Source organism: Melanerpes formicivorus, unplaced genomic scaffold (assembly GCF_026170545.1).
Source record: "Melanerpes formicivorus ecotype bairdi unplaced genomic scaffold, bMelFor1.0.p_v2 SCAF_47, whole genome shotgun sequence".
NCBI lineage: Eukaryota > Metazoa > Chordata > Aves > Piciformes > Picidae > Melanerpes > Melanerpes formicivorus.
The window spans coordinates 2,355,941-2,383,544 of NW_027142399.1; the positions used below are offsets into that span (position 1 = coordinate 2,355,941).

The window sequence follows — 27,604 nt, forward strand, 5'->3', positions numbered from 1 at the left end:
GAGACTTGAAAGCAGTGGATGGGAAAGGAGCTGCACTTGCTGTTTATTTACCCAGGGCAGCCAGGACCTGCCCAGCACGAGGCCACTTTGCCTTGCCCAGCAGCTCCAGCTGGGATAAAAAGTGCTTCAGCAAGATCAAGGTCCCACAGCAGCTTGGCAAATCCGAGCTCCACTCTTGCTTGGAGCTCTGGGTGGCCAAGCCAAGAATGGAACAGGTTGGGTGAGATAGAGCAGGCTGAGTGCTGTCCCTAAAGCTGTCCCCGTTTTGGGGTCTCACCCAACCTCTCTGACAGACCCTGGTGTCCCACAGGGACATGACTGTGGTGAGGACCATCAGAGCTGTGCATGAACACAGGAGGTTTCACTTAAGGGAAAACTTCTTCAGTTGGAGGGTGCTGGAGCCCTGGAGCAGGCTGCCCAGAGCTTGTGGAGTCTCCCCTGGAGAGCTTCCAAACCCACCTGGACACTGAGATCATGGGCAAGCTGCTGTGGGTGACTGCTTTAGCAGGAGGTTGGACTGGATCCACGAGGATGAGCAGAGGGCTGGAGCACCTCTCCTATGAGGACAGACTGGGGGAGTTGGGGCTGTTCAGTCTGGAGAAGAGAAGGCTCCGAGGTGACCTCATTGTGGCCTTCCAGTATCTGAAGGGGGCCTACAAAAAGGCTGGGGAGGGACTGCTCAGGATCTCAGGTAGTGCTAGGACTAGGGGGAATGGAATGAAGCTGGAGGTGGGGAGATTCAGGCTGGATGTGAGGAGGAAGTTCTTCCCCATGAGAGTGGTGAAGCCCTGGAATGGGTTGTCCAGGGAGGTGGTTGAGGTCCCATCTCTGGAAGTGTTTAAGAGCAGGCTGGATGAGGCTCTGGCCAGCCTGATCTAGTGTGAGGTGTCCCTGCCCATGGCAGGGGGGTTGGAACTATCTGATCCTTGTGGTCCCTTCCAACCCTGACTGATTCTATGTTTCTATATCTCCAGAGGTCCCTTCCAACCCCAGCCATGCTGGGATTCTGTGATTCTTCGATTCTCCACCCCTTGTCCTTCAGTCCTTCCCCAGGACATCTTGCTTCCTGGCTGGCTGCAAGCTCAGTGGCTATAAATGGAGTTATTGTAAATAGTCCTTATCCTGGATTCATCCGTTGCTTCCTCTTCAGGCTGATGACTTGTGCACCCTCCTTGGTATTCTGAACACTTTTGTCTACTCCACTTTGTGCTGATTCAAGCAAAGCAGTGTCAAGGATGTTCTCCTCAGGGAATTTCCCATCCCACAATCTCCCCAGCCCTATGAATCAGCGTTGTCTTCTGGCCCATGAACCTCTCTGAGACGGAAAGAGGATGCTCAGTGAGCGTGAGCTGGTGGCTGCAGGCCTTTGGTGATTTGCTACATCTACTTCACGACAGCCTGCTGAAGAAAATGCTGCTCTAAAAGTCATGTGGGGTGGCACACCACAGATATCTCAAGCTCACTGTTTAAAGTCTTTCCAGTGAGGGTGGGGAGATACTGGAACAGGCTGCCCAAGGAGGTCGTAGATGCCACATCCCTGGAGGTGCAAAAGGCCAGGCTGGAGGAGGTCTTGAGGAACGTGGGCTAGGGGGAGGTTGGAAATAGAGCATCTTCACAGTCCCTCCCAATCCAACACCATTCTGTGGATCTGTGGACTGCAGAGTCCTTTATAATTAGCAGAGATGACAATGATGAATCTCTGAGGCCTTCAGCAGCCAAGCCTAGTTGAGAGGTGTCCCTGCCCAGGGCAGGGAGGTTGGAGTAGATGATCTCTGAGGTCCCTTCCAACCTAAGCCATTCCATTCTATGATTCTATGATTCTATGACTCTATGATTCTATGACTCTGATTCTCTCATTCTATGACTCTGATTTTGATTCTATGACTCTATGATTCTATGACACTGTGACTCTGATTCTCTGATTCTCTGATTCCATGACCCTGATTCTATGATTCTATGATTCTATGATTCTATGACTCTGTGACTCTGATTCTGATTCTATGATTCTATGACCTTATGACTCTATGACTCTGATTCTAGGATTCCATGACTCTGATTCTAGGAATCTCATTCTATGACTTTATTATTTTATGACTCTATGACTCTGATTCTAGGATTCTATGACTCTGATTCTAGGATTCCATGACTCTGTGACTCTTATGATTCTGATTCTATGACCTTATGACTCTATGACTCTGATTCTATGATTCTGACTCTACGACTCTAAGCTTCCACAACTCTGTGACTCTGATTCTATGACTCTATGACTCTGATTCTATAATTCTATGACTCTGATTCTATAATTCTATGACTCTATGATTCTATGACTCTAAGACTCTGATTCTATGACTCTATGATTCTACGACTCTATGTCTCTGATTCTATGACTCTATGACTCTAAGCTTCCATGGCTCTATGTCTCTGATTCTATGACTCTGTGACTCTATGACTTTGATTCTATGATTCTGACTCTATGACTCTAAGCTTCCACAACTCTATGACTCTGATTCTATGACTCTATGACTCTGATTCTATGATTCCATGACTCTATGACTCTGATTCTATGATTCTGACTCTATGACTCTAAGCTTCCACGACTCTATGACTCTGATTCTATGATTCTATGACTCTAAGCTTCCACAACTCTATGACTCTGATTCTATGATTCTATGACTCTATGACTCTGATTCTATGATTCTATGACTCTATGACTCTGATTCTATGATTCTATGATTCTATGACTCTATGACTCTATGACTCTGATTCTATGATTCTATGACTCTATGACTCTGATTCTATGACTCTATCTCTATGACTCTAATCTTCCACGGCTCTACGACTCTGATTCTACAGTGCCAACGATGAAAACCAGAAGAGTTTGGTCAGGCTTTGGAAGCTGTGGGGTTGGTTTTTTTTTGCACCGTTTGCTCCTTGAAGTCCGCAGGGGAGAGCCAAGAAAACCCAAGGACACCAGGGCAGCTTTTATGAATTATTCCTCTTTTTAATTTCACATGGTTTAAAATACGATATGAAATAAGGCTACAGCATATAAAAAACTCTCCAGCAAAATGATGTGCCAGCATCAGCAATTAAAACAAAACCCCATCCCTTCCTTTCCTTTCCATTTGGAATTCCAAGGCAGGAGGGACTCTTATTTTTTTGTTTTCTTCTTTTCTTTGTGTTTTTTTTTTTTAGTCTTTTTTTTTAGTCTTCTTTTTTTTTGTCTTTTTTTTTTTTAATCTTTTCTATTTTCTTTTCTCCTTTTTGTTTTTTTTTTGTATCCTCTTTATAAAACAGAAACAAAACCACGACTCACAGGGGGGACACGCACGCACACGCAGACGCACACACACATCGCTACATCTCTAAGCTACCTCAGCTCAGTTTTTGTTCAAAAAGCACCTGCTTTTTTTTTCTTCTCTCCTCTGTTTTGTTTCTTTTTTCCTCTGTTATTTTCTTCCTGTTTTGTTTTTTTTCTCCTGTTTTTTTTAGCTTTTTTTCCATTTTCTCCCCCGCCTTTTTTCCCCCATCCCCCCCCTTTTCCCCCTTTTTTTTCCCCCTTCGCCTTTAAAGTCTTTTTCTTCCCCTCCCTCCCTTCCTCCCCCCCTTCTTCCCTCCCTTCCTCCTCCTCTTTAAAAAATATAAATTATCTGAAAATACAAGTTGGAAAATAGTCAAACAGCACAATATAACTCTCTCTCTCTTTCTCTCTCTTAGGTTTTTTTTCCCTCTTTCTTCTATGATTATCAGCTTAAAAATAAAACCCAAATCCCACATGTAATAAAATCCAACCCCCTTTTTTTTTTTGTTGGTTTTTCTTTTTATGTGACTGAGGCAGAGCTATTCCATTATAACATATAGGCATACATAGACTTCTCAGTTATTTCGACCTCTTTGGAATGTAGACATCAGCTCACAGGTGTTATCTAGACCCTGCCAGAGAGCAGAGCAGGCCAAGGCAGCTCAAATTCTGCAGCTAAGCCCTCAAGCTTGGCAGAAAACCCCTCCAGCACAGCAAGAGGCAAGAGGATGGGGATGCTTCCTGCAGCACCTGAGTTTATCAGCGCTCAGGGACCTCTGTTTTGGAAGAGATGTTGGTTTGGAATGATGTGAGGAGGCTTAACCTTAATTATCTTCTCTTTCTTGCCCTTCCTGGCTACTTCACCACTAGAAAATATCATCAAAAGCACCTGAGCCATTCCAAAACAAGACACAATGACCCCAGTTCCACAAGCCATGGGTAGCTGTTGTGGGTGAGGCTTGCTCCCTGCAGAGAAACCAGCACAGGAGTGAGCTTCAACCCCAGGAGATCTCAATCATCCTTCCCAAAGCCATGGATAGCTGTTGAGGGTGAAGCTTGCTCCCTGCAGAGAAACCAGCACAGGAGTGAGCTTCAACCCCAGGAGATCTCAATCATCCCTCCCAAATCCATCCTTCTGGGGGTGAGTTAACCCAAATTGCCACAGCCTGGAAGAGGAGGAGGTCAGAGGGCTTGGGTTCCAGCATGTCCCTCACCAGAAGCCAACAAGCAATTAAAAAGCAGGAAGAAATAAAGAGAAGCAAAAGCAAATCTGCAATTTTCCAGTGTATAAACAGCACACAGCCCTCTCCAGGATGGTCTCTAGGTTGGGAATAAAAATTAAGAGGAAAATAGAAGGTAAGGAACCTGCTGGCCCTTGGATTGACCTTTTCCTGCTCCACTCACACACAGGCTGCAAGCTGGGCTGGCAAACAGCCAGGAGAAGGGATGGAGAAGCTCCGGCCAGGGGCTACTTCCAAAAATCTGAGCTGCTTCCCACACCTTGCCCTTTCTAACCTTTAAACCACCTTCCTCAAATCACTGGGAACACACAGGTTTGCCTTGGAAACTGGGAAGAAGTAAGCCTGGAGGATCAGATGAGGGATTTAGCCTGGCAGAGGGAAGGGGTGGTACCCGAATCTGTGGTTCCTTCCATTGGGAGGGAAGGTTTGTCCCTGTGTTCTGCTTGAAAAAGGCACTTTAGCTGCAGGGGAGCATCTAAGCAAAGCAGGAGGCATGTCCTGGGGCACAGAGTGGTAGGAAATGAGGTGCCTGGCCTCCTGGCAGCACCTTTTCTGAGGTTGTAAGAGGGATTCATCAAAGTACTACTAGAAGTAGCCTGTGGAGGATAAGCTAAGGGCACTTCGCAGCTGCAAGTAGGACAGCAACCCTGAATGCCTGGCAAACCCCATCTGACTGCAAAAATTCCAGCCCAGACAGCATGTCCTGCTGAGAAGCTCTTCAGCTCCTCCTCCCCTGCACATTTCTGTGCTGTCACATCTTGCCTAACTCCCTTTTTACCCTGCTCAGCCCTGGTGCCTCACTGGTGGGGGGAGCTTCATCCACGATTCGTTTTTGTTTCCTCTCTCCAGCTCCTCCAAGCTGATTTCTCCCTGTCTGCCTGAGGAGCTGAGCTGAAGTTTAACTCCCCAGTGGGCAGTGTCCCTTTCCTCCTTTGGTGCATGCTTCTTTCACCTTCCTTTCATCACCTTTTCCTTCCATTCCAGCCCACTCTTTTCTTTCCATATGCTCACTGGGATGATAGACAGCCCCAGTGCCATGAGCACAGCCCAGCTAAGAACCTCCTTTACCCCAGCCACCATCTCCTCCATCTCCCTTTGGCTGGAGCTCCTTCTTAGCCCACTCCTCTCTGCTCCACCATCACCTATGTAGCAGTTCTGGGGCTGACTTGCCCCAAAATGACCAGCTAGAGGGATACAGAGGTGCCCTGGAAGAAGTGGAGCCCAGCTCCTCTGAGGACCACTTCACCCCAGGGTTCAGCTTCCCATCCAACACTGTCCCTGTGCACAGGGGTTACATGCCCAAATATTTTGTCTCTTTGCATGCAGTCCTGTGTTGCTGACCTGATAACGGTAATCCTTTCAGTTGGAAAAGATCTTTAAGATCATCCAGTCCAACCAGATCAGGCAGGCATCACCCAGACAGCATCCCTGGGAGGTCTTCTCCCCACCTCCCACACTGTCTCACAGTGCCTCTGAAATGAACTCAACCACCTAAACCACACAGACAAGACAGACAAACAACACAAAAAGAAGCTACTTTTGGTTCAAATGCTTAATACTGTCTTTAAAAAAGAAAACACCTGGTGGGTCTCGGGGCTGAAAGACCCCAACTGGGCAGCTGGATCCACATGGATCCAGCTTCAGGGCTGTGTCAACATAAGGAACTGCTCACCACCCCACACTCTAACTCCCCCTGAGCCCACCCTGACAACATCATCAGCCACAGGGCATCCCAGGAAGTGCTCAGCGCAGCAGGAGCCGCCCCAGATGCAAAAGGTTCAGAGGAGAGATGGAGCAGCTCCCCCTGGGATTGATCCTGATCCCATTTGGGGCAAGCACAGGAGGTCTCTCGTTCACCCCAGTGACACCAGTCATATGCTTCATGTTAATCACACCCCAGTTTGCAGGGCTGGGCTCACACAGAGTAGTAAAGAAGCCATTTGCAAGGACAATTTCCTCCCTGTGTGGTTTACACACATGGCAATAAAGATAGAGCTGGTCAAAAGAGGAAGGAAAAAAACCATTTCCCTTTGGTTTTTCAATGTTTTCCTGATTATTTTTTCCCCTCTCCAGTCAACAAATTGCTTCCATTTACCACTTTGAAAGCATGGCAATGGTTCTATGATTTGATGATTGTGATTTGATGACTCTCTGATGCAATACTTCTACAGTGGGATGGTTCCATGATTCAATGATTCCATGAATTTCTCCTTTTGCCTCTCCAACACAAAGCACGTTTCCAGAAAGCACCAAAGCATTTCTGCAGCCAATGAAAACAAACAACCCCAAGTGATTTGGAAAAGGCAAAAAAAAAAAAACAAGAGATGTTTTGGCCACATAAGGCAGAAAACCACCCAAAGTGGGAATGTCAACCAGCTTCACCAGCGAACAGCCAAGGAAAGAGCGCGAGGCCGGGAGCAAGAGTGGAACAACCCAGCCAAGCGTCACCAGGAGCCACCTTTGGAGTTAATTTTCCTTCACACCTGAGTTGGGAGATGCTGAGCTGGAGCTTTGCACCTCTCCAGCAGGGTCTAGATAACACTCATTCCTTCTCCTTTTCTCCCTCCTCACTGCCATAAAAGCTCTCTGCTGGCATAACAGGTAAACGAGCACACACACACGCACGCACGCACGCACACGCTATTGCAATACTGAGACCATCTTAGAGCTTAAGACTATTGAAAAACAACAGTTAAAAAAAAAACAGTAAAAAAAATACTGGCACAAAATTTAATAAAATAAAAAATCTTTTTTAACACCCCTCCCCCCCAAAAAAAAAAAGGAGGAGAAAAAAAAAGTCTTGATCCCTCCAAACCAAACCAAAACAGAAGTCTGCCTTGCGTAGAGAAGCCAACAGCAAGGCCACGGAACAAGAACGACAAAGGGTTCTTGGTCCTGTCCTATATTGCCCCTCCCTGAAGCAGGAATATTTCTCCCCCACCCCCTTGTTTTTGGTTTTATTCCCCTCCCCTGCTTCCCAGTAGAGGTTTGAACTCCTCAGCTCCTAGGGAATATCATTTCCTGCACCGGTTTGAGCCCTGAAGGGATCCGCTGGATGGGTTTTTAGCTCCGTGGGCAAAGGGGCCGGGGAGGGGTTTGGTTTTGAAGTGAGCTACATCGTTCCGGCTTGCTTAAACCCCCAGAATTTCACCTCCCCTCCCTCCCCTCCCCCCCTCAGAAAAGAAACCCCTCAAATAAAAATGATAAAGCTCATCTTTCTCCAAACCCAACTTCTCAGCTTCTGGCCCAAAGCTTGCCTTTTCCACCACTCTCTCTCTCTCTCTCTCTCTCTCTCAATCTCTCCCCTCCGTCCTCAACGCATCGACTCGGGAGTCGCTCTTGGCAAACAAACTCAACCGAAACAACACCCAAGAAAATATTACAGCGAGAATAAAAACAGCAACCGAAGAAAAGAACCAAACAGAACCAGTCCCAGCCAGTGGCTCCTCCATCAGCCTGGCCGCCTTCACTCGTCGGCGTCTGGCTTGACGTCCAGCATGGCGTGGAGCTCCTCGGGGGTGTAGCCCAGCAGGCTCTGCAGGTCGCAGACGAAGCGGTAGACGTAGCGCTTGCCGGCCGTCTTGTGGATGATGTTCTTGTCGTAGTAGTAGCGCAGCCCGCGGCTCAGCTTCTCGTAGTTCATCTTGGGCTTGTTTTTCCTCTTGCCCCACCGCCTGGCCACCTAGGGGAGGGGTGAGGAGGAGAGTCAAGGGGAAGGTGGATATTGCGGGGAGAGGTCAGGCCGGCTTCACCGAGCGGCCTCCTGGACACGAGGTCTGTGCCTTTAAGGGTAGGGCGCAAGAGTTGAAGGTTGGGGGAAACCATGAAATGAGAGAGTCATAGAAGAAGTCATAGAATCATAGCGTTAGACAATCATAGAATCAGAGTCATAGAATCAGAGTCTAGAATCATAGAGTCATAGAATCATAGTTATAGGATCATAGAATCAGAGAGTCATAGTCACAGTATCACAGTATCACTTAGGTTGGAAAGGACCTCGAGGATCATCGAGTCCAAACTATCAACACAGACCCTATGACTAGTCATAGAATCATAGAATCATAGAGCTAGAGAATCATAGAATTAGAGTCATAGAATCATAGAATCAGAGTCATAGAATCACAGAGTCATAGAATCATAGTTATAGAATCAGAGCATCAGAGAGTCATAGAGAATCATAGAATCATAGTCAGAGAGTCATAGAATCAGAGTCATAGAATCATAGAATCAGAGTCATAGAATCATAGTCATAGAAACATAGAATCATAGAATCATAGAGTCACAGAATCATAGAATCAAGATGACCTTTGAGGGTCCTTTCCAGTCTGATGCAATCTGTGACTCTACGAAGACTCAAGAGGAGGCCACAACAATGACCTGAGGGTGGAACTACTCTGCTGTAAGGACGTGCTGAGAGAGCTGGGGTCCAGCCTGGAGAACAGAAGTCTCCAGAGAGACCTTCTTGTGGCCTTTCAAGGACTTAAAAGAAAGCTGGAGACAGAATTTAAGCAGGGCCTGTTGTGACAGACAAGGGGTGATGGTTTGAAACTAAAAGAGGGAGATTCAGACTGGAGGGAGAGGGAAATTTTTCATGCTGAGGGTGGTGAGACCGTGGGAGAGGTTGCCCTGAGAGATGGCAGATGCCCTATGCCTGGAACCATCTAGGTCAGGCTGTTTGGGCTCTGAGCAACCTGCTCTAGTTGTGGATGTCCTTGCTGACTTGGGTGGGGGCTGGACTAGATGAGCTTTAAGGATCCCTTCCAATACATTCCATGACATGGAAGCCAGGGAAGGGGATGAATGTCCCATCTGCTCCCCAAACCAGCTGAAATCCCTCCCTGTCATCCACACACATCCTTATTGAAGAGCTTTGGCACTAGGCCTCTCTTGACTGTACCTCAGCTACTTCCCACCAACATTGGACACCAATTGCTGCTTCCTGGCTCCTCCCTGCAGCCCAATTTTTAACCAGTTTTCTGCTGGGCTCTGAATCTTGGGAACTTAATCACCTCAAAGCCCTTTTCCAAGCAAAATGAGTTTATGATTCTGTGATTCCTTGTCCTTCCCTACAGGTACCCAAGATCAGGACATGTCCTGAAGGGAGAAGGGGAGGGTCATCCATGCTAACATCCCAGAGGGATTTGGGCTGGGCACTTAATTCTGGGGCATCCTACCTCATCTGGGTCAGAAAGTTTGAATTCCCAGCCATCACCCGTCCAGCTGATGAAGGACTGACAGGACTTGTCAGTGAGCAGCTCCAGCAGGAATTGCCACAGCTGGATGGGTCCACTGCCTAGAAAGACAAAGAGAAAAGGGGAGAAATTAATGACAGGGAAACCAGGGCTCCTTCTGCACCAGAGAGAGATTAAAAATCACATGCAAACAGTGCTCACTGGAAAAAAACACCACCAAAACCTTCTGTCATAGAATCATAGAGTCAACCAGGTTGGAAAAGAGCTCAGAGCTCAACAAGTCCAACCTATGACCTCATACCTAACACCTCCTGACAACTAAACCATGGCTCCAAGTGCCACATCCAAGCCTTTTTTGAACACCTCCAGGGATGAGGACTCCACCACCTCCCTGGGCAGCACATCCCAATGGCCAATTACTCTCTCTGTGAAGAACTTGGGATCAAAAATCCCCCATCAGAGAACCCCCCAAGGCAAAACCTGGGGCTGAGGTGACAGCTTGAGAGTTCAATCCTGCAGGTAAAAGTGCTTCCTACTTGCAGCCACAGCTGACTGTTCATGCACTGGAATGCTTCACTTGGAGTTACATAAAGAGGATTATTTTCCTGGCATCTGAACTAGGAGGAGTCATTGTCTTGGCACAAGAGCATCCCCCTTCCCTCTGGGCCAAAAAGCAGTTGGCCATGGTATGAACTCCAGCAGACTCCTGCTTCCTGGCCTTGACTCCTTGCTCTGTGGCTGTTTACCCAGGGAAGGGGGGGAGACCCAGGTATGAAAATCATTTGGCCTCTTTCCAGGGCATGCTGCAGCAGGAATGGGCTACACCAGCCCTTGGAGCTCAGTGTGGGGAACACAAGGGCTGGCTGGCTGAGGGCTGGTGGATCTCCCCACCGTGGTCTTGGCAAAGCCCTATGCAAATCTCCCTGCGGTTGTGGTTCCCCTAATCAGACAATCATTCAGCTGGAAAAGACCTTTAAGATCATTGAGTCCATCCATTATCTAACTCTACCAAGCCTGGTGCTAATCCAGCTGGAGAGCCACAAGCATCCCATTCAGCCTCTCCTCACAACTCCACACTCTTCTTGCACCTCCCTCCCCCGGGTGCTAATTTTGGCCACCAGCCATCTGCCTGGGGGCCCTGAGCCACATCCAACCTGCAGCACCCTGCTGACAGCTTGGTTTGTTGGCTGGATTAACAGTGTACATGGAGGGATTTCGTAATGCTTATCTCTTCTTTGTGCTCATGTCCCAATCAAAAGGTGGAGGAGATGCCCTCAAGCCAAACTCTCTTTGGATGAGCAACTTCCAACTGGGGCCGCACCCAAAATATTGCACTTAGCTCCGGGCAACATGTTTCAGGAGAGGCTTTGCCCTGCTGTAAATGCAGCTTAAAACACAAGCTGAAATACCACTCCCAAGAGGGCTGGGGAATGGAGGTAACTCCAGTTGGCAGCCACCCACAAGAGGTGTTCCCCAGGGCTCCCTGCTGGGGCCAGGCTCACTGCAATACCTCTGCCAATGACCTGGACAAGGGGCTCATAGAATCATAGAATCAGTAAGGTTGGAAAAGACCTCAGAGATCATCAAGTCTAACCTGGCACCCAACACCTCATGACTACTAAACCATGGCACCAAGTGCCATGTCCAATCCCCTCTTGAACCCCTCCAGGGATGGGGACTCCACCACCTCCCTGGGCAGTACATTCCAATGGCTAACAACTCTCTCTGGGAAGAACTTTCTCCTCACCTCCAGCCTAAACTTCCCTTGGTGCAGCTTGAGACTGTGTCCTCTTGTTCTGGTGCTGCTTTCCTGGGAGAAGAGACCAACCCCCACCTGGCTACAACCTGCCTTCAGGGAGTTCTAGACAGCAAGAAGGTCTCCCCTGAGCCTCCTCTTCTCCAGGCTAAGCAACCCCAGCTCCCTCAGCCTCTCCTCACAGGGCTGTGCTCCAGACCCCTCCCCAGCCTCATTGTCCTTCTCTGGACTCGTTCAAGTTTCTCGATGTCCTTCTTAAACTGAGGGGCCCAGAACTGGACACAGGATCGAGGTATCCTCAGTCAGTTTGGAGATGACACTTAAGTGAGAGAGAGCATTGATCTGCTGGGGGGTTAGGAGGATCTATAGAGGGATCTGGATGGACTGGATGGATGGGCTAAGGCCACTGAGATGAGGTTCAACAAGGCCAAATGTGATGTCCTTCCATTTGGGTCACAACAACCCCATAAACACTCCAGGCTTGGGGCACAGTGGCTGGAAACTGCCAAACAGAGAAAGACCTTGGGGTGTTGGTCAACAGCCAGCTGAAGATGAGGCAGAGTGTGCCTAGGTTGCTAAGAAGTCCAAGAGCATCCTGGCCTGGATCAGCAGCAGTATGGCCAGCAGGACCAGAGCAGGGATTGTTCCCCTGTACTCAGCACTGGTGAGGCCACACCTTGAGTACTGGTTCAGCTTTGGAGCCCTCACTCCAAGAAGGATATTGAGGGACTGGAGCGTGTCTAGAAAAGGGCAACAAAGCTGGGGAAGGGTCTGGAGAGCAGGGCTGGTGAGGAGTAGCTGAGGGAACTGGGGTTGCTTAGCCTGTAGATAAGGAGGCTGAGGGGAGACCCTCTGGCTCTCCACAGCTGCTTTCCAAGCAAAGTGGTTCCATGTTTCTATGATTCTCTATCACAGTTGAAAATAAACAGAGCCAGAGGGCAGAGCAGGTGATTTACCACCAGAAGAACTGCAGAGGGTTGGGACAGCAGCCTGTAGTAAACCCTCCTGGAGTAAACCAGGAATTGCTGGAGTAAACCAGCAATGAACACAAGCTTCAAGCAGGGGAGGGGAAAGATGTGTCCTTGGACAAAGGGGTGGAGAAGAGCCTGTTTCCACGAAGGGCAGTGCAAGCTGTCAGAGCTGTGGCTGTGGAACAACCCTCTGAGGGCTGTTCCTCTTTTCCATGAGGTTTGAAATGACTCAAAAGCAGAGAAGCTGCTGGGGAGAAGGAAATGAGAGAGCTGGCTCTGGGATGGGGGAATTGCTGTGCCCCATCCAGCCCTCCCCACACTGTTCCCCTCCTGATAGCCCTAAGGAAGAGCTCCAGGGTTTTATCACAGGGCAGAGAGTAGGACAAAGCAGGGAGCTCACAGCACCTCTGCTGTAAATGGGAAGGGGACACTCAGTGGGGAAAGGCTCCAGCACTCGGAGCTTGCCAAGACATTGACTCTGTGACCACACTCTCCAGCAGGGATGGATTTGGGTTATCTATGCCAAAATGAGGGAGGAAATTCAGATGATGCTTTCTTCATTTCCCATCTGAAAGGGAAGAGCCAAAAGCCTGGCCTGAAATGCCACCACATCTGAGTGCTTCAAGCTATTTATAGCAGGGAGTTTTAAATACAGAGAAAACAGTGGGGGGGGAAAAAAAGGTTATTTTGGCAGCCTGAGGTCCTCACAGGGAACTGCAGCTGAATTCACTTGGGGGAGCTTTCTCCTGGCCCATCTGATTCCACACACACTGAGATCATCCAACACCCAAGTCAGATTGACAGAGAAACAAAAGACAAGACTAAGCAAGACCAGGTTCACCACCAGGTTCACTGATTCTCTCCAGCCCAATCAAAGACCAATTCCCTTTCTGTCCCTTCTCCAAACTGAGACAGATGGAAAGCTGTCACCTAAGTGCCACACCAAACAGCAGGGCTCAGACCCACAACGGGAATCTACACAACTGGGATGGAAGGAGAGTGGAGGAAGGTGGGGCTTGGTCTCTTCTTCCAAGGAGTAAGTGATAGGACAAGAGGAAATGGCCTCAAATTGTGCCAGGGGAGGTACAGGTTGGACATGAGGAACAATTTCTTCCCCAAAAGGGTTATCAAGCCCTGGACCAGGCTGCCCAGAGCAGTGGTTGAGTCCCCATCCCTGGAGGGGTTTCAAAGCTGTGTAGATGTGGTGCTGGTGGACATGGTTTAGTGGTGGCCTGGCAGTGCTGGGTTAATGGTTGGACTTGGTGACCTCCAAGGTCTTTTCCAACCAAAACAAGTCCATGATTCCAGGTTCTCAGCTAAGGAACTGCCTTCCAAATGTCACCTTGGGCCACTCTGGTTCTGCAGAAGCCTTTCAAGCTTCAAGTGTCATTAACCCTGGCTGGTGCAGCTCATGCTTGCTGCTCATGGCTTGGCTGCCAGCTGGCATGGAGAGGCATCAGGAAGCCCAGGAATGTCTTGTCCTCTCTCCAGCAATGAGGTAGGGTTCCTGTCACCGTGCTGGGTGCTGCTTTGTTGGGTATTTTGGGATTGGGAAGGAAGCAGTCTCATCCTTGGAACAGGGATTCCCCAGGTCTATTCTGGGCTGCCTGCGGGACAGGCGTAAAGCCCCAACTTCTGCTGCCTTGGACGAGCCATTATGTCAAGAATGTGTTTACTGCTGGGCTCCAGGCATGTCCCAGCTCCTCCACACACACCCCCTGCCAGAGGGGAACAGCAGAAGTCCTGCAGATGTGCTGCTGTGGAACGGTTCCGGACTGGCATGAGGTAGGCCACGAAAGGGGTGGCAAGAAGCAAAGCCTGGCACAAGCCCCAGCCTGTGTGCCCCAAAGCAGCTCTGGGGAGAGGCTAGGAAGGCTGAGGGAAGCGGGGCTGGTGTGTTGCCTGGTGGGCCAGCAGAGCTGTAAGGAGTTTTGGCAGGGCTACTGGTAGAGATGAGCTCCTTTTGCCTGCTCTGCACAGCAGCAAGGAGCATAAAAGGGCATCAAGGTAACCCTGGGCTCATGAAGAGTTGCCACCCCACCGATGCTGCATCCCCAAAGCAAGCTACCATGAAGCTGCCAGGCTTGTCTCTGCACCCCAAGCCTCCACCCTCACAGGAGCTGGGAGCAAGGCCCATTTTCCATCTCCTCTGCTCCAACCCTTCCACATATCCCCAGATGGGACTGGAAATCCCCACCAGGATGCCTGGTCCGGATCCCTTCACGGTGCAAGCACTCAGGGCCTCACCAACTGCCCCATGGCCGAGTGCCTCCCAGCATGTGCCCTGTTGCCCTGGCTCTCTCCAAAAGCAACCAGCACTGCAGTGTTCTCACAGCCTCCTTTTGGGATGCAGCCCTGAGGCTGGAGTGGACACAAGCCATCCTGTATGGCCCCACACATCCAGGGGGCTCCCAGAGCAAGGGCAGCCCCAGCTCCACAAAGGACAAGGCGAGGACTCAGAGGGTGTTGGGATGTGCTCCCACTCTGCCGTGACCTCCAGCACCCGGGAAGGCTGCTAAGAATAGCACTGCCCCAGGGGCTCGCCTGCCTGCCTGGGCCACAATGGGGACCCTGTCTGGCCTTGGGTGGCACTGAACAGGGTCCTTCAGAGGGGAGTGTCACACCCCAGGAATTCTTCTGCGTCAGGGGGAAAATATGTCTCTTAAGCCGGATGAGGGCCAGCTGCCCTGGTGGGAATGGCTGGCTGAGTGGTGCCTTCTCAGTACCAGTCCTCTGAGGGCACCCATGGGTGTCCCCAGAGCAAAGGGTTTGGTGTCATGCCACCCCTGCACCAACCTCCCTTGGTCGGGACTGGAGGTGGTAGAATCGCAGCATGGGTTGGGTTGGAAGGGATCCTCAGAGCTCCTCCAGTCCAACCCCCTGCAGCCAGCAGGGACATCTGCAACGAGAGCAGGTTGCTCAGAGCCCCAGCCAACCTGACCTGGAATGGTTCCAGGGATGGGGCAACTCCCACCTCTCTGGGCACCACCCTCAGTGTCAAGAATTTCCTCCTTCTCTCCAGTCTAAATCTCTGTCCTTTAGTTTCAAACCAAAACACAGGACCTGCTGAAAAACCTGTCCCCAGCTTTCTTCAAGTCCTGAAAGGCCACTCTGGTCTCTCTGGAGCCTTCTCCTCTCCAGGCTGAACATCCCCAAGTCTCTCAGCCTGTCCTCACAGCAGAGGGCTTCCACCCCTCCCATCATGGCTGTGACCACCTCTGCTCCCACTCCAACAGGTCCCTGTCTGTGCTGTGCTGAGGACTCCAGGGCCGGCCCCAGCAGCGCAGGTGGAGTCTCACCAGAGCAGAGAGGCAGAACCACCTTGCTGAACCTTCTGGCCACAGTTCTCCTCCCACCTTCCTACTCATTGGCTCTGGAGGGATTTGAAACCAAGCTGTGCACAACGGCCACTTTCACTGCTGCACTGCTGGGGGCACCACCCAGCTGGGGCGGCCTGGCATCTGTGCTGGACTGGGGGAGGCACCACCCAAACCACGTCATCTCTCGAGACGGTTTCACACCCCCACTCCTCTCAACGGCCTTGTTTGGCTTTATTTTGCCTTCTTTCAAGCAGTAAGAAGACAAAGAAAGAAAGAAAAACACCCTCCTCAAACCCCCTCCCCCCCTTTCCCCCAGCAGCACACCTAAGCTCTTCACCCTGTGGTTTGTGGTTCCAACCCAACAAAACAACTGGGCATAGCAACGGCTCCAAAACAGCCTTCACCTCACCCAAGAGCCTGCCCTGCCCCAGCCTGCTCCCATGGCACTGTGGCACTGAAGGTCCCCAGTTTCCCCCACCGCACTGAGGGACAACAGAGCTCGTTCCCATGGCTGCCTTGTTGGACCAAGCTCAACCCCAGCTCTTGCCCAGAGTGGTGCTGGTAGTCAGGACACCATGAAGTGCTGGCTTTGCAGGGGTGAGATGGCAGCAGTGGAGCTCAGAGAGAAGCACCTCAAAGAGCAAGCATGGAGCACGTGAGAAAGGAGCCAGAATGCACCTTGCTTGGGCAGCCATGAGAAAGGAGCCAGACTGCACCTTGCTTGGGCAGCCATGAGAAAGGAGCCAGACTGCACCTTGCTTGGGGAGCCATGAGAAAGGAGCCAGAATGTACCTTGCTTGGGGAGCCATGAGAAAGGAGCCAGAATGCACCTTGCTTGGGGAGTCATGAGAAAGGAGCCAGAATGTACCTTGCTTGGGGAGTCATGAGAAAGGAGCCAGAATGTATCTTGCTTGGGGAGCCATGAGAAAGGAGCCAGAATGTATCTTGCTTGGGCAGCCATGAGAAAGGAGCCAGAATGTATCTTGCTTGGGCAGCCATGAGAAAGGAGCCAGAATCTATCTTGCTTGGGGAGCCATGAGAAAGGAGCCAGAATGTACCTTGCCTGGGGAGCCATGAGAAAGGAGCTAGAATGTACCTTGCTTGGGGAGCCATGAGAAAGGAGCCAGAATGCACCTTGCTTGGGGAGTCATGAGAAAGGAGCCAGAATGTACCTTGCCTGGGGAGCCATGAGAAAGGAGCCAGACTGCACCTTCCTTGGGGAGCCATGAGAAAGGAGCCAGAATGTACCTTGCCTGGGGAGCCATGAGAAAGGAGCTAGAATGTACCTTGCTTGGGCAGCCATGAGAAAGGAGCCAGAATGTACCTTGCTTGGGCAGCCATGAGAAAGGAGCCAGAATGCACCTTCCTTGGGTGCCACATGCTTCTGGCCACATTCACAGACAGAAGAGCAGCCAGGTGGCCACTTCTGCTTTCCTGAAGCACCTCCTCTGTTTCAAGGATGAACATGCTGGGGGGGTCTAGTCTCCCTCCAGAGGCACGTGGCAAAGCACAAGGGGCTTTGTGAACTTCACATCTCCCCCTGAAGGTGGTTCTGTAGGTCAAGAGTTGCTGTGCAAGCCTCCAGCTTGTTGCTGGAAGGAGCCACAAAGCCACAGTTGCTGCTGAGGAGCAACTGCTGGTGTCTGTAGCAGCTCTGGTGGGATCCAAGCTGCTGTCACAGATGGGCAGTGTTGCATGGGGCTGATTTCACTCTTGCTTGCACATGGCTGGCAGGTGGAGCAGAAGGCACCAAACCAACCCTGAGCCCCACCCTAGAGCTCCCCACCTTGGGGAGGTGAAAAGGGCAGTGGAGCCCCTGGAGTTTCTGCACCCAAAGCAGAAAGCAGGCAGGAGCTGCTGGCTTGTCTCACCTGAAGCCACCCTGCAAGGGCAGGTAAAGGCTATGACCCAAAGGTCACAACATGGCACACGGGACAGAGGTGCCAGCAGGAAGGATGATGATGCTTCTAGGAAAGCTTCTGCAGACTCTGGGTGTCAAGGACAGAAAGCAGCCCTGTGGAGAAGGACTTGGGGGTGCTGGGGGTGCAAAGCTGGACAGGAGCCCACACCAAGTGCTGCCAGCCCAGCCCCAGCCTGTCCTGGGCTGAGCCCCAGCCTGTCCTGGGCTGATCCCCAGCAGTGTGGGCAGGGAGGGGATTCTGCCCCTCTGCTGTGCTCTGCTGAGACTCCCCCTGCAGTGCTGGGGCAGCTCTGGTGTCCCCAGCCTGGCATGGACAAAAAACTGTTGGAGCAGGGCTAGAGGAGGCCACAGCAATGAGGGGAGGGCTGGAAGCCCTTTGCTGTGAGGCCAGGCTGAGAGAACTGGGCTTGAAGCAAGCTGGAGACAGACATTTGAGCAGGGCATTTTGTGACAGGCCAAGGGGTGATGGTTTGAAACCAAAAGAGGGAGATTCAGACTGGACAGAAGGAAGAATGTTTTTTTACAGCAAGGGTGGTGAGACCCTGACCCAGGCTGCCCAGAGAGGTGGGAGCTGCCCCATCCCTGGAACCATTCCAGGTCAGGCTGTTTGGTGCTCTGAGCAACCTGCTCTAGTTGCAGATGTCCCTGCTGAGTGCAGGATGGTTGGACTAAATGAGCTTGAAAGATGCCTTCCAACCCAAACCACGCTGTCATTCTGTGATCACCAGTCCAGGAAGGCAGCTGCTGGTGGATGCTTGGATGCTGATGGCTACAGCAAATCCAGGAAGCTCTCTGGTGGAAGCTTCAAGCCAGCAGCACAAGCAACAAGACAAGGGGAAGCAGCACCCAGGCTCTCTTGGAGGAGCCCACTTTCTGGGGCACCACTTTGACTCTCTTGCCAAACAGCAGCTGCATGCTTTCACTTCTGTGTCCCAGATAAGCATCACTCTGAAGCAGAGGCTTGCAGAAGCCTTCAGGCTCTACACCACAGTTTGGACAGGGCAGATGGGTTGAGGAGGCCAATTTGGGCCCTATCAACATGGTGCTGTGAATGCTGATAGCCAGGGTCAGGGTTGAGACTGGACTGGGCAAAACCAAGCTTGGGTGAGATAGGATCTGTGAGAGGTGGCTACTCCCTGCAGTACCTTCTGCCTGCTTTCAGAGCAGCATGATAAGGATGATAGCATCAAACTGTGCTAAGAGAGACCTCAGGTCATGTGTGATACTAGCTGGGAAGGGAGCAGTAACTCTTTAGGTGCTGGGGTGGTCTCTAAAGACACCAGAACTCTCCTAACCAGGTCCATAAGAAAGGACAGCAGCAGAAATTCAACATCAGCCTTGCAGAGGAGAGCTCAAGGCTTGGTGGGTGCTCACATCAGCCTTCCCATCCTTCTTTCCTCCCTTCACCTCTCAAGCATGAGGGGAAGGGCCCTGCTCTGCCTGTTGAGCTCTGTGGAGCAGCAGCCTGGTACATCACAGCTCTGCTGAGGTGGCAAGGCAGAGCTGGAAAACTGCAGCTTGCAGAGGCCATGCTGAGGGCCTACACACCACAAAGCAAGCATCAGGGCTCTGCTCTCTACACCCACACAGGTGCTTTGGGGTGCTCAAGAGAAGCTGAAAACACTTCAGTCCTGTGTGGCTATGGCCAACCACAGGGTCAGAGAGAGGGTCTGAACCTCTGCTGGACCTGTATCACCATGAGGACAGCAGGACAAGTAGGTCAGAGTCACAGAAAAATGAATATAGGGCAGAAAGGTCGAAAATCAATGTGGTCAGACCCACACTGTGGGAACTCTGTCCTCTTCTCTGCTACATTTGCTGGAGGGGTCCAGAGAAGGACAACAAAGCTGGTGAAGGGTCTAGAGAACAGGTCTGGTGAAGAGCAGCTGAGGGAGCTGGGGTTCTTTAGTATGGAGAAGAGGAGGCTGAGGGGACACCTTCTGGCTCTCTACAACCCCTTGAAAAGAGGTTAGAGCCATGTGGAGGTTTGACTTGATGGTCTGAAAGGTCTCTTCCAACCCAACTAATTCTAAGAGTCTATGATTCACTCACATAGTGCCAGGTCTCATGAAGGATCCTGGTGGTCACAGTGGCTGTCAGAGGCAGTGGCTTGCAAGATGCAGCTATGGCACAGCTGCAGGCAGGGCTGTGGGTGGCAGAGAGGCAAAGCTGAGCTTGGTTTAGCCCAGCTGGGCTCAGACATGGAGGGATCCACCATTCACACCAAACTTTGCACTGCTGCATGAATGATGGAGCTTAAGCCAAGCTCAGAGCTCAGCTAAGCCAACACCAGGTTTAGGACATCTGCCTGCAGAGGAGACAGACCCTGACACACCACCTGCCTACATTTCATAGAACCAGGGAGTGGTTTGGCTTGGAGGAGACTTTTCAGGGTTGTCTAGTCCAAGCCCCCTGAAGCCAGCAGGGACACTTTCAGCTAGAGCAGGTCACTCAGTGCCTCACCTGGAACAGGGTTTCTACCACCACTCTGAGCATCCTGGGCCCCTGTCTCATCACCCCTGCCATCAAATATTTCTTCCTTTTTCACCTAAACCTTCTTCCCTACATCTGAATTGAACAGATACAGCTCTGCTCCCAAGCTGATGTCAAATAATGCCTTCATGCAAAGACTCCAGCTGGCCAAGAGCTGCCCCCAAAGCTCGAGGTGTCCAGAGCTGGCTCTGCTTGCAGCTGTGAAAACCAAAGCTCACCAACTCCCCAGCAGTTACATGTTTGGTTTGGGCTTTGTTTTTTTTTTTCTCCTTCTAGAAGAAGATAAGAAAATTGCATCAACTTCTATCTGAGCAACCATAGCAACTTGTTCATTTAGGTCAAGATGTGGGGGGGAGATAAGGTAGCTCTGACAAGCTGCTTCGGAGCTGGGCGAAGAACACATCAAAGGCCAACGGAGCTTCCGCCAGAATGCACCTTCTCAGCCAGGCATGCACCTCCTGGGGCAGATACCATCAGAGATCTGCCCTGCCTGTGCCCAAGCACTGGGCCACCTCCCCTGGGCCACCAGCAAAACAGGCACTTGGCAACAAAAGCTGAACAACGTTGGCAAGCTCTTAAAAGTCAACCTCAAGAGCCCTGGCGACACGGGACATGGTGTCCCCCAGGCTTCGCACTGCCAGCTCTGAAAGGTGCCCCACATAGAATCATCTTGGGTAGAACCTCTCCATCAGTGGAGGGAAGAGGTCCTTGGGTTGCCCACTGTCTGTGAGGGAAGGGTTTTGGGGTGTCTCTGAGGTGGGGGCACACTTGAGAGTGCTCAGCCCTCCAGAGCTGTGTGGCATAGAATCACAGAATTGTCAGGGTTGGTAGGGACCTCAAGGATCAGCCAGTTCCAACCCTTCTGCCATGGGCAGGGACAGCTCACAACATCAGGCTGCTCACAGCCACATCCAGTCTGACTGTAAAAACCTCCAGAGATAGAGGTTCCACCACCACCTTGGGCAACTTGTTCAACATCTGCTGAGGAGCCTGGAGCATCTCTGTGAGGAGCAAAGGCCGAGAGCCCTGGGGCTGCTTAGCCTGGAGAAGAGCAGCCTGAGAGGGGTCTGATCAATGCTCAGCACAAGCTAAAGTGTGGGGGGCAAGAGGCTGGGGCCAGACTCTTTTCTGTGGCACCCTGGACACAAACTGGAACCAGGAGGTTTCTCTTAAACTTAAGGGAAACTCCTTCAGTTTGAGGGTGCTGGAGCCCTGGGGCAGGCTGCCCAGAGAGGCTACGGAGTCTCCATCTCTGGAGGGATTCCAATCCCACCTGGACATAATGATCTTGAGCAAGCTGCTGTGGATGACCCTGCTTTAGCAGGGTGGTTGGATTGGGTATCTCCAGAGGTCCCTTCCAACCCCAACCCTGCTGGGATTTGGGGATTCTGTGCCTGCTGGGTGCTCCACTGGTTGGTGGAAGTGTGCTTGAGGCACCATTTGAGAAAGGGAAAGCAGAGGTCCTGGTTGCTTTGGGACTCTGGACTGGTAAATTCCCTGCTCTGCTTGCTTGGAGGCTCCACCTCCTCACCAGAGCTGCAAACAGAGCTCAGACTTAAAGTTCCTCTGCTCTAGCTAATAGACAACACTTCCTCCTCTGAGCAAACTAAAAGCAATGTAAAGCAAAGCAAAAAAAGAAGAACCTATGAGTTCTGCCTCAGAAGCCTCACACTTCATGCTCAGCTGGCCCAAGAGGTCCAGTACTTCTGGGTAGCCAGCTTGGCTTAGTTTTTGTTTCTGCAGAAACACACCAGCTCTGAGGGTTCCCAGTTCTCCTACATGAACTAAACCAACGTGCCCTCACTCATTCTTGCTGTGACCTGCTTCCACAGCAACCCCCCTTTGCTTTGCACTCATCCTGGGCTCCCCAGAAAACATGAGAGGACACCTCTGGAGTCACAGATCAGCAGAGATTCAGCGATTCATAGGATGGTTTGGGTTGGAAGGGACCTTAAAGGTCATCCAGTTCCAACCCCCCTGCCATGGGCAGGGACAACTCCCACCAGCCCAGGCCCAACCTGGCCTTGAACACATCCACAACCACCCTGGGCAATGTGTCTCACCTTCCAAAGCTTGTTCCCCATGGTAAATGCAAGCTGTGGTGGTTTGAGGAACAAATTCTTGCTTAGCAGTCTTTGGAGCAAGCCAGCAGTGCTCCAACTTAAGGACACTGAAGTGATTACTACTTCTGGAAACCTCTGGTGTTCCTTTCCCCATTTGAAGTCTCTCAAGTGAAGCAATGGACACCAACAAAACCCCTCCTTATTGATCACACCGAAATACCTGTGCCAAGGAATTATCTTCCCAGCTCCAAAGGGGGTTGGGAATGAGGCAAAGGAAAATGTTAGGCAGTGCTGAGTGGCTGGAAGCCTGCTCTGGCACTGGAGTAAGGGAATTGTCCCCTTCTCCATGGCACAAATCCAAGGACACTCTTTGGGGTGTTAATATTCCTTGGCAAAACACTGGCTCCAGCCTCCAAGGTTGGCTCCTTGCTGATGGAGGGAGCTGGGAGTGCTGCCTTGCTCTGGGGGTGGCTCTTTTCCATCAGCTACAAGGAAACGTGGAGGGAAACATCTAGCCTGGAAAATCCAGCTCCTGGGTTTGCCTCCCATGCCTCAGTTTCCCCAGCTGATAATCACAGAATCTTGACATTGTTTTGGTGAGAAGAGACCTTTAAGATCACTGAGTCCAGCTGTTAACCCAGCACTACCAGGTGACCACTAACCCATGGCCCTCAGCACCACATCTCCACAGCTCTGAAACCCCTCCAGGCCTGGGGACTCCACCACTGCCCTGGGCAGTCTGTCTGAGGGCTTGACAACCCTTTTGGGGTGCATAACATGCAACCAAGGCTTCTGCCCAGGCAATGGGTACCCAAAACACTCCCACAGGGTGTAAGGGCAAGGCAAAACCAGGGATAAAGACTGCAAATTGTCCTCACTGGTCTCTTTTCTTAGGCACTTCTGTGGCATGCTGGAGGATGGTGTCTCAGGGCAAGGCCCCTGCTACCACTTGTGCCTCTCCCCACCACATCCCCCCCCAGCCAAAAGCCATTCAGGAATGGCAGAGCACACTGTGATGTTGCATAGACCTGGTGGAAAGAGGCTCGCTCAGAAGGCAGGGCTGAGCTCTCCTTCCAACTTCAAGCTGCAGCGACAAACCACTTCCTTTTTTACACATAGCTCCTAAAATTATCTCCCCACCTCTCTGCATCTCTCTTTCTCTCTCCCCCTCACAAAAAGCTCAAGAGAGATGTGCGTGGGAGGAGATTTTGGGGACAGTGGCACCTCAGGATCTGCTCTGAACCTTTCTGGTGATCTTTATCTGCCCAAACTATTCTGCTCCACCACAGCTGCTGCCAGCTGGGGCAGGAGAGATCAGAATGTACAAGGGAAAGGGGAGCTGGCAGCAGGCTGCCCTGTGGCTTGCACTTCCAGCACAGGGAAAAGGCATGGCACAGAAGGACTGGAAAGGATTATCTCAGTTTTAGCTGGAAGCCACATCCCAGCAGGTTTCTCTCCGTGGAGATGCCAGATTGCTGGAGGGCTGTCATATGAAAAGCAGGAGTTTCCATGGCCTATCACCTCATCTTTCCCAGGGCAGGGAATGGAAAATGTTTGGGTCTGTTTTGGCACCATCCCACCTCTGCCTCACACCAAGGTAAAGAGCAAACCCAAGTGCTTCCTCCATGGCAGAAGAGGAGAAGATTATTGCACATCACACATGGTGATGCCCAGGGCGGGAAGCCACAAGCAAGTGGCCAGCACGTCGCATGGGATGAGGGCTCTCTGCTACCTCATGCTCTCAGCAACACAAAGCAGGCACCAACTCTGGCCAGACCCATCTAGATGTGAGTGAAAATAGGAGGCATCAGATCCCTCCTATTCAGCCAGGTCCTACATCTTCCACGAGGTCTGGAACACCCAGGCTTGAAGGACACCTTCACGAGGATGAGCAGAGGGCTGCAGCTCCTCTCCTATGAGGACAGACTGAGGGAGTTGGGGCTGTTCAGTCTGCAGAAGAGAAGGCTCCCAGGAGACTTACTTAATTGTGGCCTTCCAGGATCTTAAAGAGGCTACAAGAAAGCTGGGGAGGGACTTTTTAGAGTGACAGATAATGATAGGACTGGGGGGAAGGAGCAAAACTAGAAATGGGGAGATTCAGATTGGATGTTAGGAAGAAGTTCTTCCCCAGGAGGGTGGTGAGAGGCTGGCACAGGTTGCCCAGGGAGGTGGTGGAAGCTTCACCCCTGGAGGTTTTTGCAGCCAGGATGGATGTGGCTGTAAGCAGCCTGCTGTAGTGTGAGGTGTCCCTGCCCATGGCAGGGGGTTGGAGCTGGTTGATCCTTGAGGTCCCTTCCAACCCTGACAATTCTGTGATTCTATGCCACACAGCTCTGGAGGGCTGAGCGCTCTCAAGTGTGTCCCCACCTGTGGCTGACCTCAGAGATACCCCAAAACCCCTCCCTCACAGACAGGACCTCTTCCCTCCACTGATGGAGAGGTTCTACCCAAGATGGCCATCAGAAAGGAGGTTTCCTGAGGAGCAGGAGCCTACCTGTGTAGCCAGCCAGGGCGGCAGCAGGAATGACAGGCTTGTCCTTGTTCATGTCAGCCCGGTCCCGAACATAGTCCTTGAAGGTGCCCTTGGGCTTGTGGTTGGGCAGGGCAGCAGGGTAGTCCTCTGAGTCGAAGCTGTCATAGGAGGGGACACGCTGCAGGCTCTGGAAGGAGGACTGGCTGCTCCAGGACTGCGTCAGGCGGTCGCAGCTGTCGTAGCTCTCTATGCTCTCGAAGGAGTCCTGGCCGCCCAGTTTACCTGGCAAGAAGGGGAAAGGGGATATGAGATCTGCCTGGGGAGTTTGCCACAGCCAGGACAGTTGGCCAGGCAACCAAGTACATGTGGTCACCCCACCATGCCTCATCTCCAAGTAAACACAAAATGATGGCCTGAAACTGGGACATTTTTATCATCTCCATAATTCTGAGCAGGACTATCTGAACCCTGGAGAAGTTCAGACAGCAAAGCAAGGCAGAAGCAAAGAGAAAACCCAAAGTCCTCACTCTCTACCCAAGAGTGATGCCTGGGGCTAGCTGCAAATTGTCCTCTGTTTCAAAAAGGCAAGGGCTGCTAAGTGGTAACCCTCTTTAGACAGATACTGAAGGCTCAGTTCAGGTGGCAGCACATCTTGCTCTTGTTGCTGAAGGACATGGGTCTCCAGTAGGTGCCATATTGTACCTGCCAGCCCCATGTAAATGCCACTCAGGCACAGAATCACAGGATCACATAGAATGGTTTGGGTTGGAAGGGACCTCCAGTCCAACCCCCCCTGCAGTCAGCAGGGATGTCCTCCACTAGATCAGGTTGCTTGTTGAGCCTGACCTTGAATATCTCCAGGGATGAAGCTTCAACTGTCTTCCTGGGCAACCTGTTCCAATGTTCCACCACCCTCATGGTGCAGAACTTGTTCCTCACATCCAACCTTAATCTCCACTTCTCTAATTTCCAATCCTTGCCCCTTGTCCTATCACTGCAGGCCTTTGCAAACAGTCCCTCTGCAGCTTTCTTGTAGCCCCCTTCAGGTACTGTAGCAATTCTGGTTGGAAAAGACCTTTAAGATCCTGGAGTGCAACCATTAATCCAGGGGCACTGGACACCCAGCTGCTTTACTTTTGATGTTTCCTGTGAAACTACACGGCAGCCTTTTACTGCCATATGTTACAACCAGCTTCCACCCCCAAATCCCCAACCAGCAGCAGATTTGATGGAGGAGGAGAGCAAAAGGCTGAGAGAGCTCAAACAGCTCTTTCTTCCCCGTTCTGGTAAGGTGAGCACAGCTGGGTTAGATCAAGGCTGCTCTCTGGGGTATTTTTAGTAAAGACCAGAACAGAAGAGGCCAGATCCTCAGCAGTGGTATGCTGCTTTACACCCACTGGAGACAGCACAAGCCTAACCCTCTGTGCTGAAAGCAGAGAGCTAAAAAAAGGCTCCAAAGAACAAACTGCAACCTCTCGCTCTCCCTCTCTCTCATCTCCCCGTACGCTGCCGATTGCTCAACATCTTTACTGACAGACCCAGAGCGTAACAGGATCATTCAAGTTCACTCATTTCCCAAACTGGGCTAAAAACAGCTGCTGGGGATTGTGCAAGAACTCCTGGAGAAGTTTCCACTGGCAGAGCTACCAGGCAGCTCGGGCCCAGGCGAGTAAATCCCAGGGGAGCAGGAACGTGGAAGGACGCTGGCGTGCTCACCAAGGGTTTGTTGTGTTGTAGTTTGAAGAGCACTTGCTGCAGAAAGCCTCCACTGCTGTGGGCTCTCTACAACTACCTGAGGGGAGGTTGTAGACAGGTGGGGGCTGGTCTCTTTTCCCAGGCAACCAGCACCAGAACAAGAGGACCAGGGGCACTTTAGGCTGGAGGTGAGGAGAAGGTTCTTCCCAGAAAGAATAATTGGCCATTGGGATGTGCTGCCCAGGGAGGAGGTGGAGTCACCATCCCTGGAGGTGTTCAAACAAGGCTTGGATGTGACACTTGGAGCCATGGTTTAGTTGTCAGGAGGTGTTAGATATTATGTTGGACTCGATGATCTCTGAGGTCTTTTCCAACCTTATTGATTCTGTGAGTCTGTGACTCTGTGATTAGATGGTGCTGGATGATAGGTTGGACTCAATGATCTCAAAGGTCTCTTCCAACCCACTCTATTCTATTCTATTCTAAAAATATGACTCTGCCCTGATGGCTGGCCCAGAATCACACTACAAGTGTGGAGCCATCAGCTTGAGTCTGTTGGAAGCATCCAGGCTGCAAGCTTGGTTTAGTTCTTTTTATCTTTTTTTTTGTTTTCTTTGAGAATTTCCCTTTAGGCATTTGCTGAATAGGATGGGATAGAATAGAATAGAATAGAATAGAATAGAATAGAATAGAATAGAATAGAATAGAATAGAATTAACCAGGTTCGAGATCATTGAGTCCAACCTATCATCCAACACCACCCAACCAACTAAACCATACAACCAAGCACCCTTATCAAGACTCTTTTTAAACACCTTCAATGATGGTGACTCCACCACTTCCCTGGGCAGCACATTCCAATGGCCAATCTCTCTTGCTGGGAAGAATTTCTTCCTAACATCCAGTCTGAACCTCCCCTGGCACAGCTTGAGACTGTGTCCTCTTGTTCTGGGTGCCTGGGAGAAGAGACCAACCCCCACCTGGCTACAACCTCCCTTCAGGTAGTTGTAGAGAGCAAGAAGGTCTCCCCTGAGCCTCCTCTTCTCGAAGCTAAACAACCCCAGCTCCCTCAGCCTCTCCTCATGGGACTGTGCTCCAAACCCCTCCCCAACTTTGTTGCCCTTCTCTGGACACCTTCCAGCAACTCAACATCTTTCCTAAACGGAGGGGCCCAGAAC

General features: G+C 51.2%; 2 protein-coding genes across 3 annotated transcripts in view; one reads left to right on the forward strand and one right to left on the reverse strand.

The window, feature by feature from the left end:
- The window catches only part of UBASH3B (ubiquitin associated and SH3 domain containing B), a 278,462-nt gene that overhangs the window by 248,774 nt on the left and 2,084 nt on the right, over positions 1-27,604 (forward strand). The gene's annotated exons all lie outside the window — the stretch shown is intronic.
- The window catches only part of ETS1 (ETS proto-oncogene 1, transcription factor), a 106,233-nt gene continuing 82,441 nt past the window's right edge, over positions 3,813-27,604 (reverse strand). For both annotated transcript variants that reach the window (XM_068159993.1, XM_068159994.1), the window contains 3 exons: positions 24,753-25,013; positions 9,717-9,835; positions 3,813-8,224 (listed from right to left, as the gene is read on the reverse strand). In XM_068159993.1, coding sequence (XP_068016094.1) covers positions 8,009-8,224; positions 9,717-9,835; positions 24,753-25,013 — 596 coding nt within the window. In that variant the 3' untranslated portion in view covers positions 3,813-8,008. The remainder of the gene's footprint in view (positions 8,225-9,716; positions 9,836-24,752; positions 25,014-27,604) is intronic.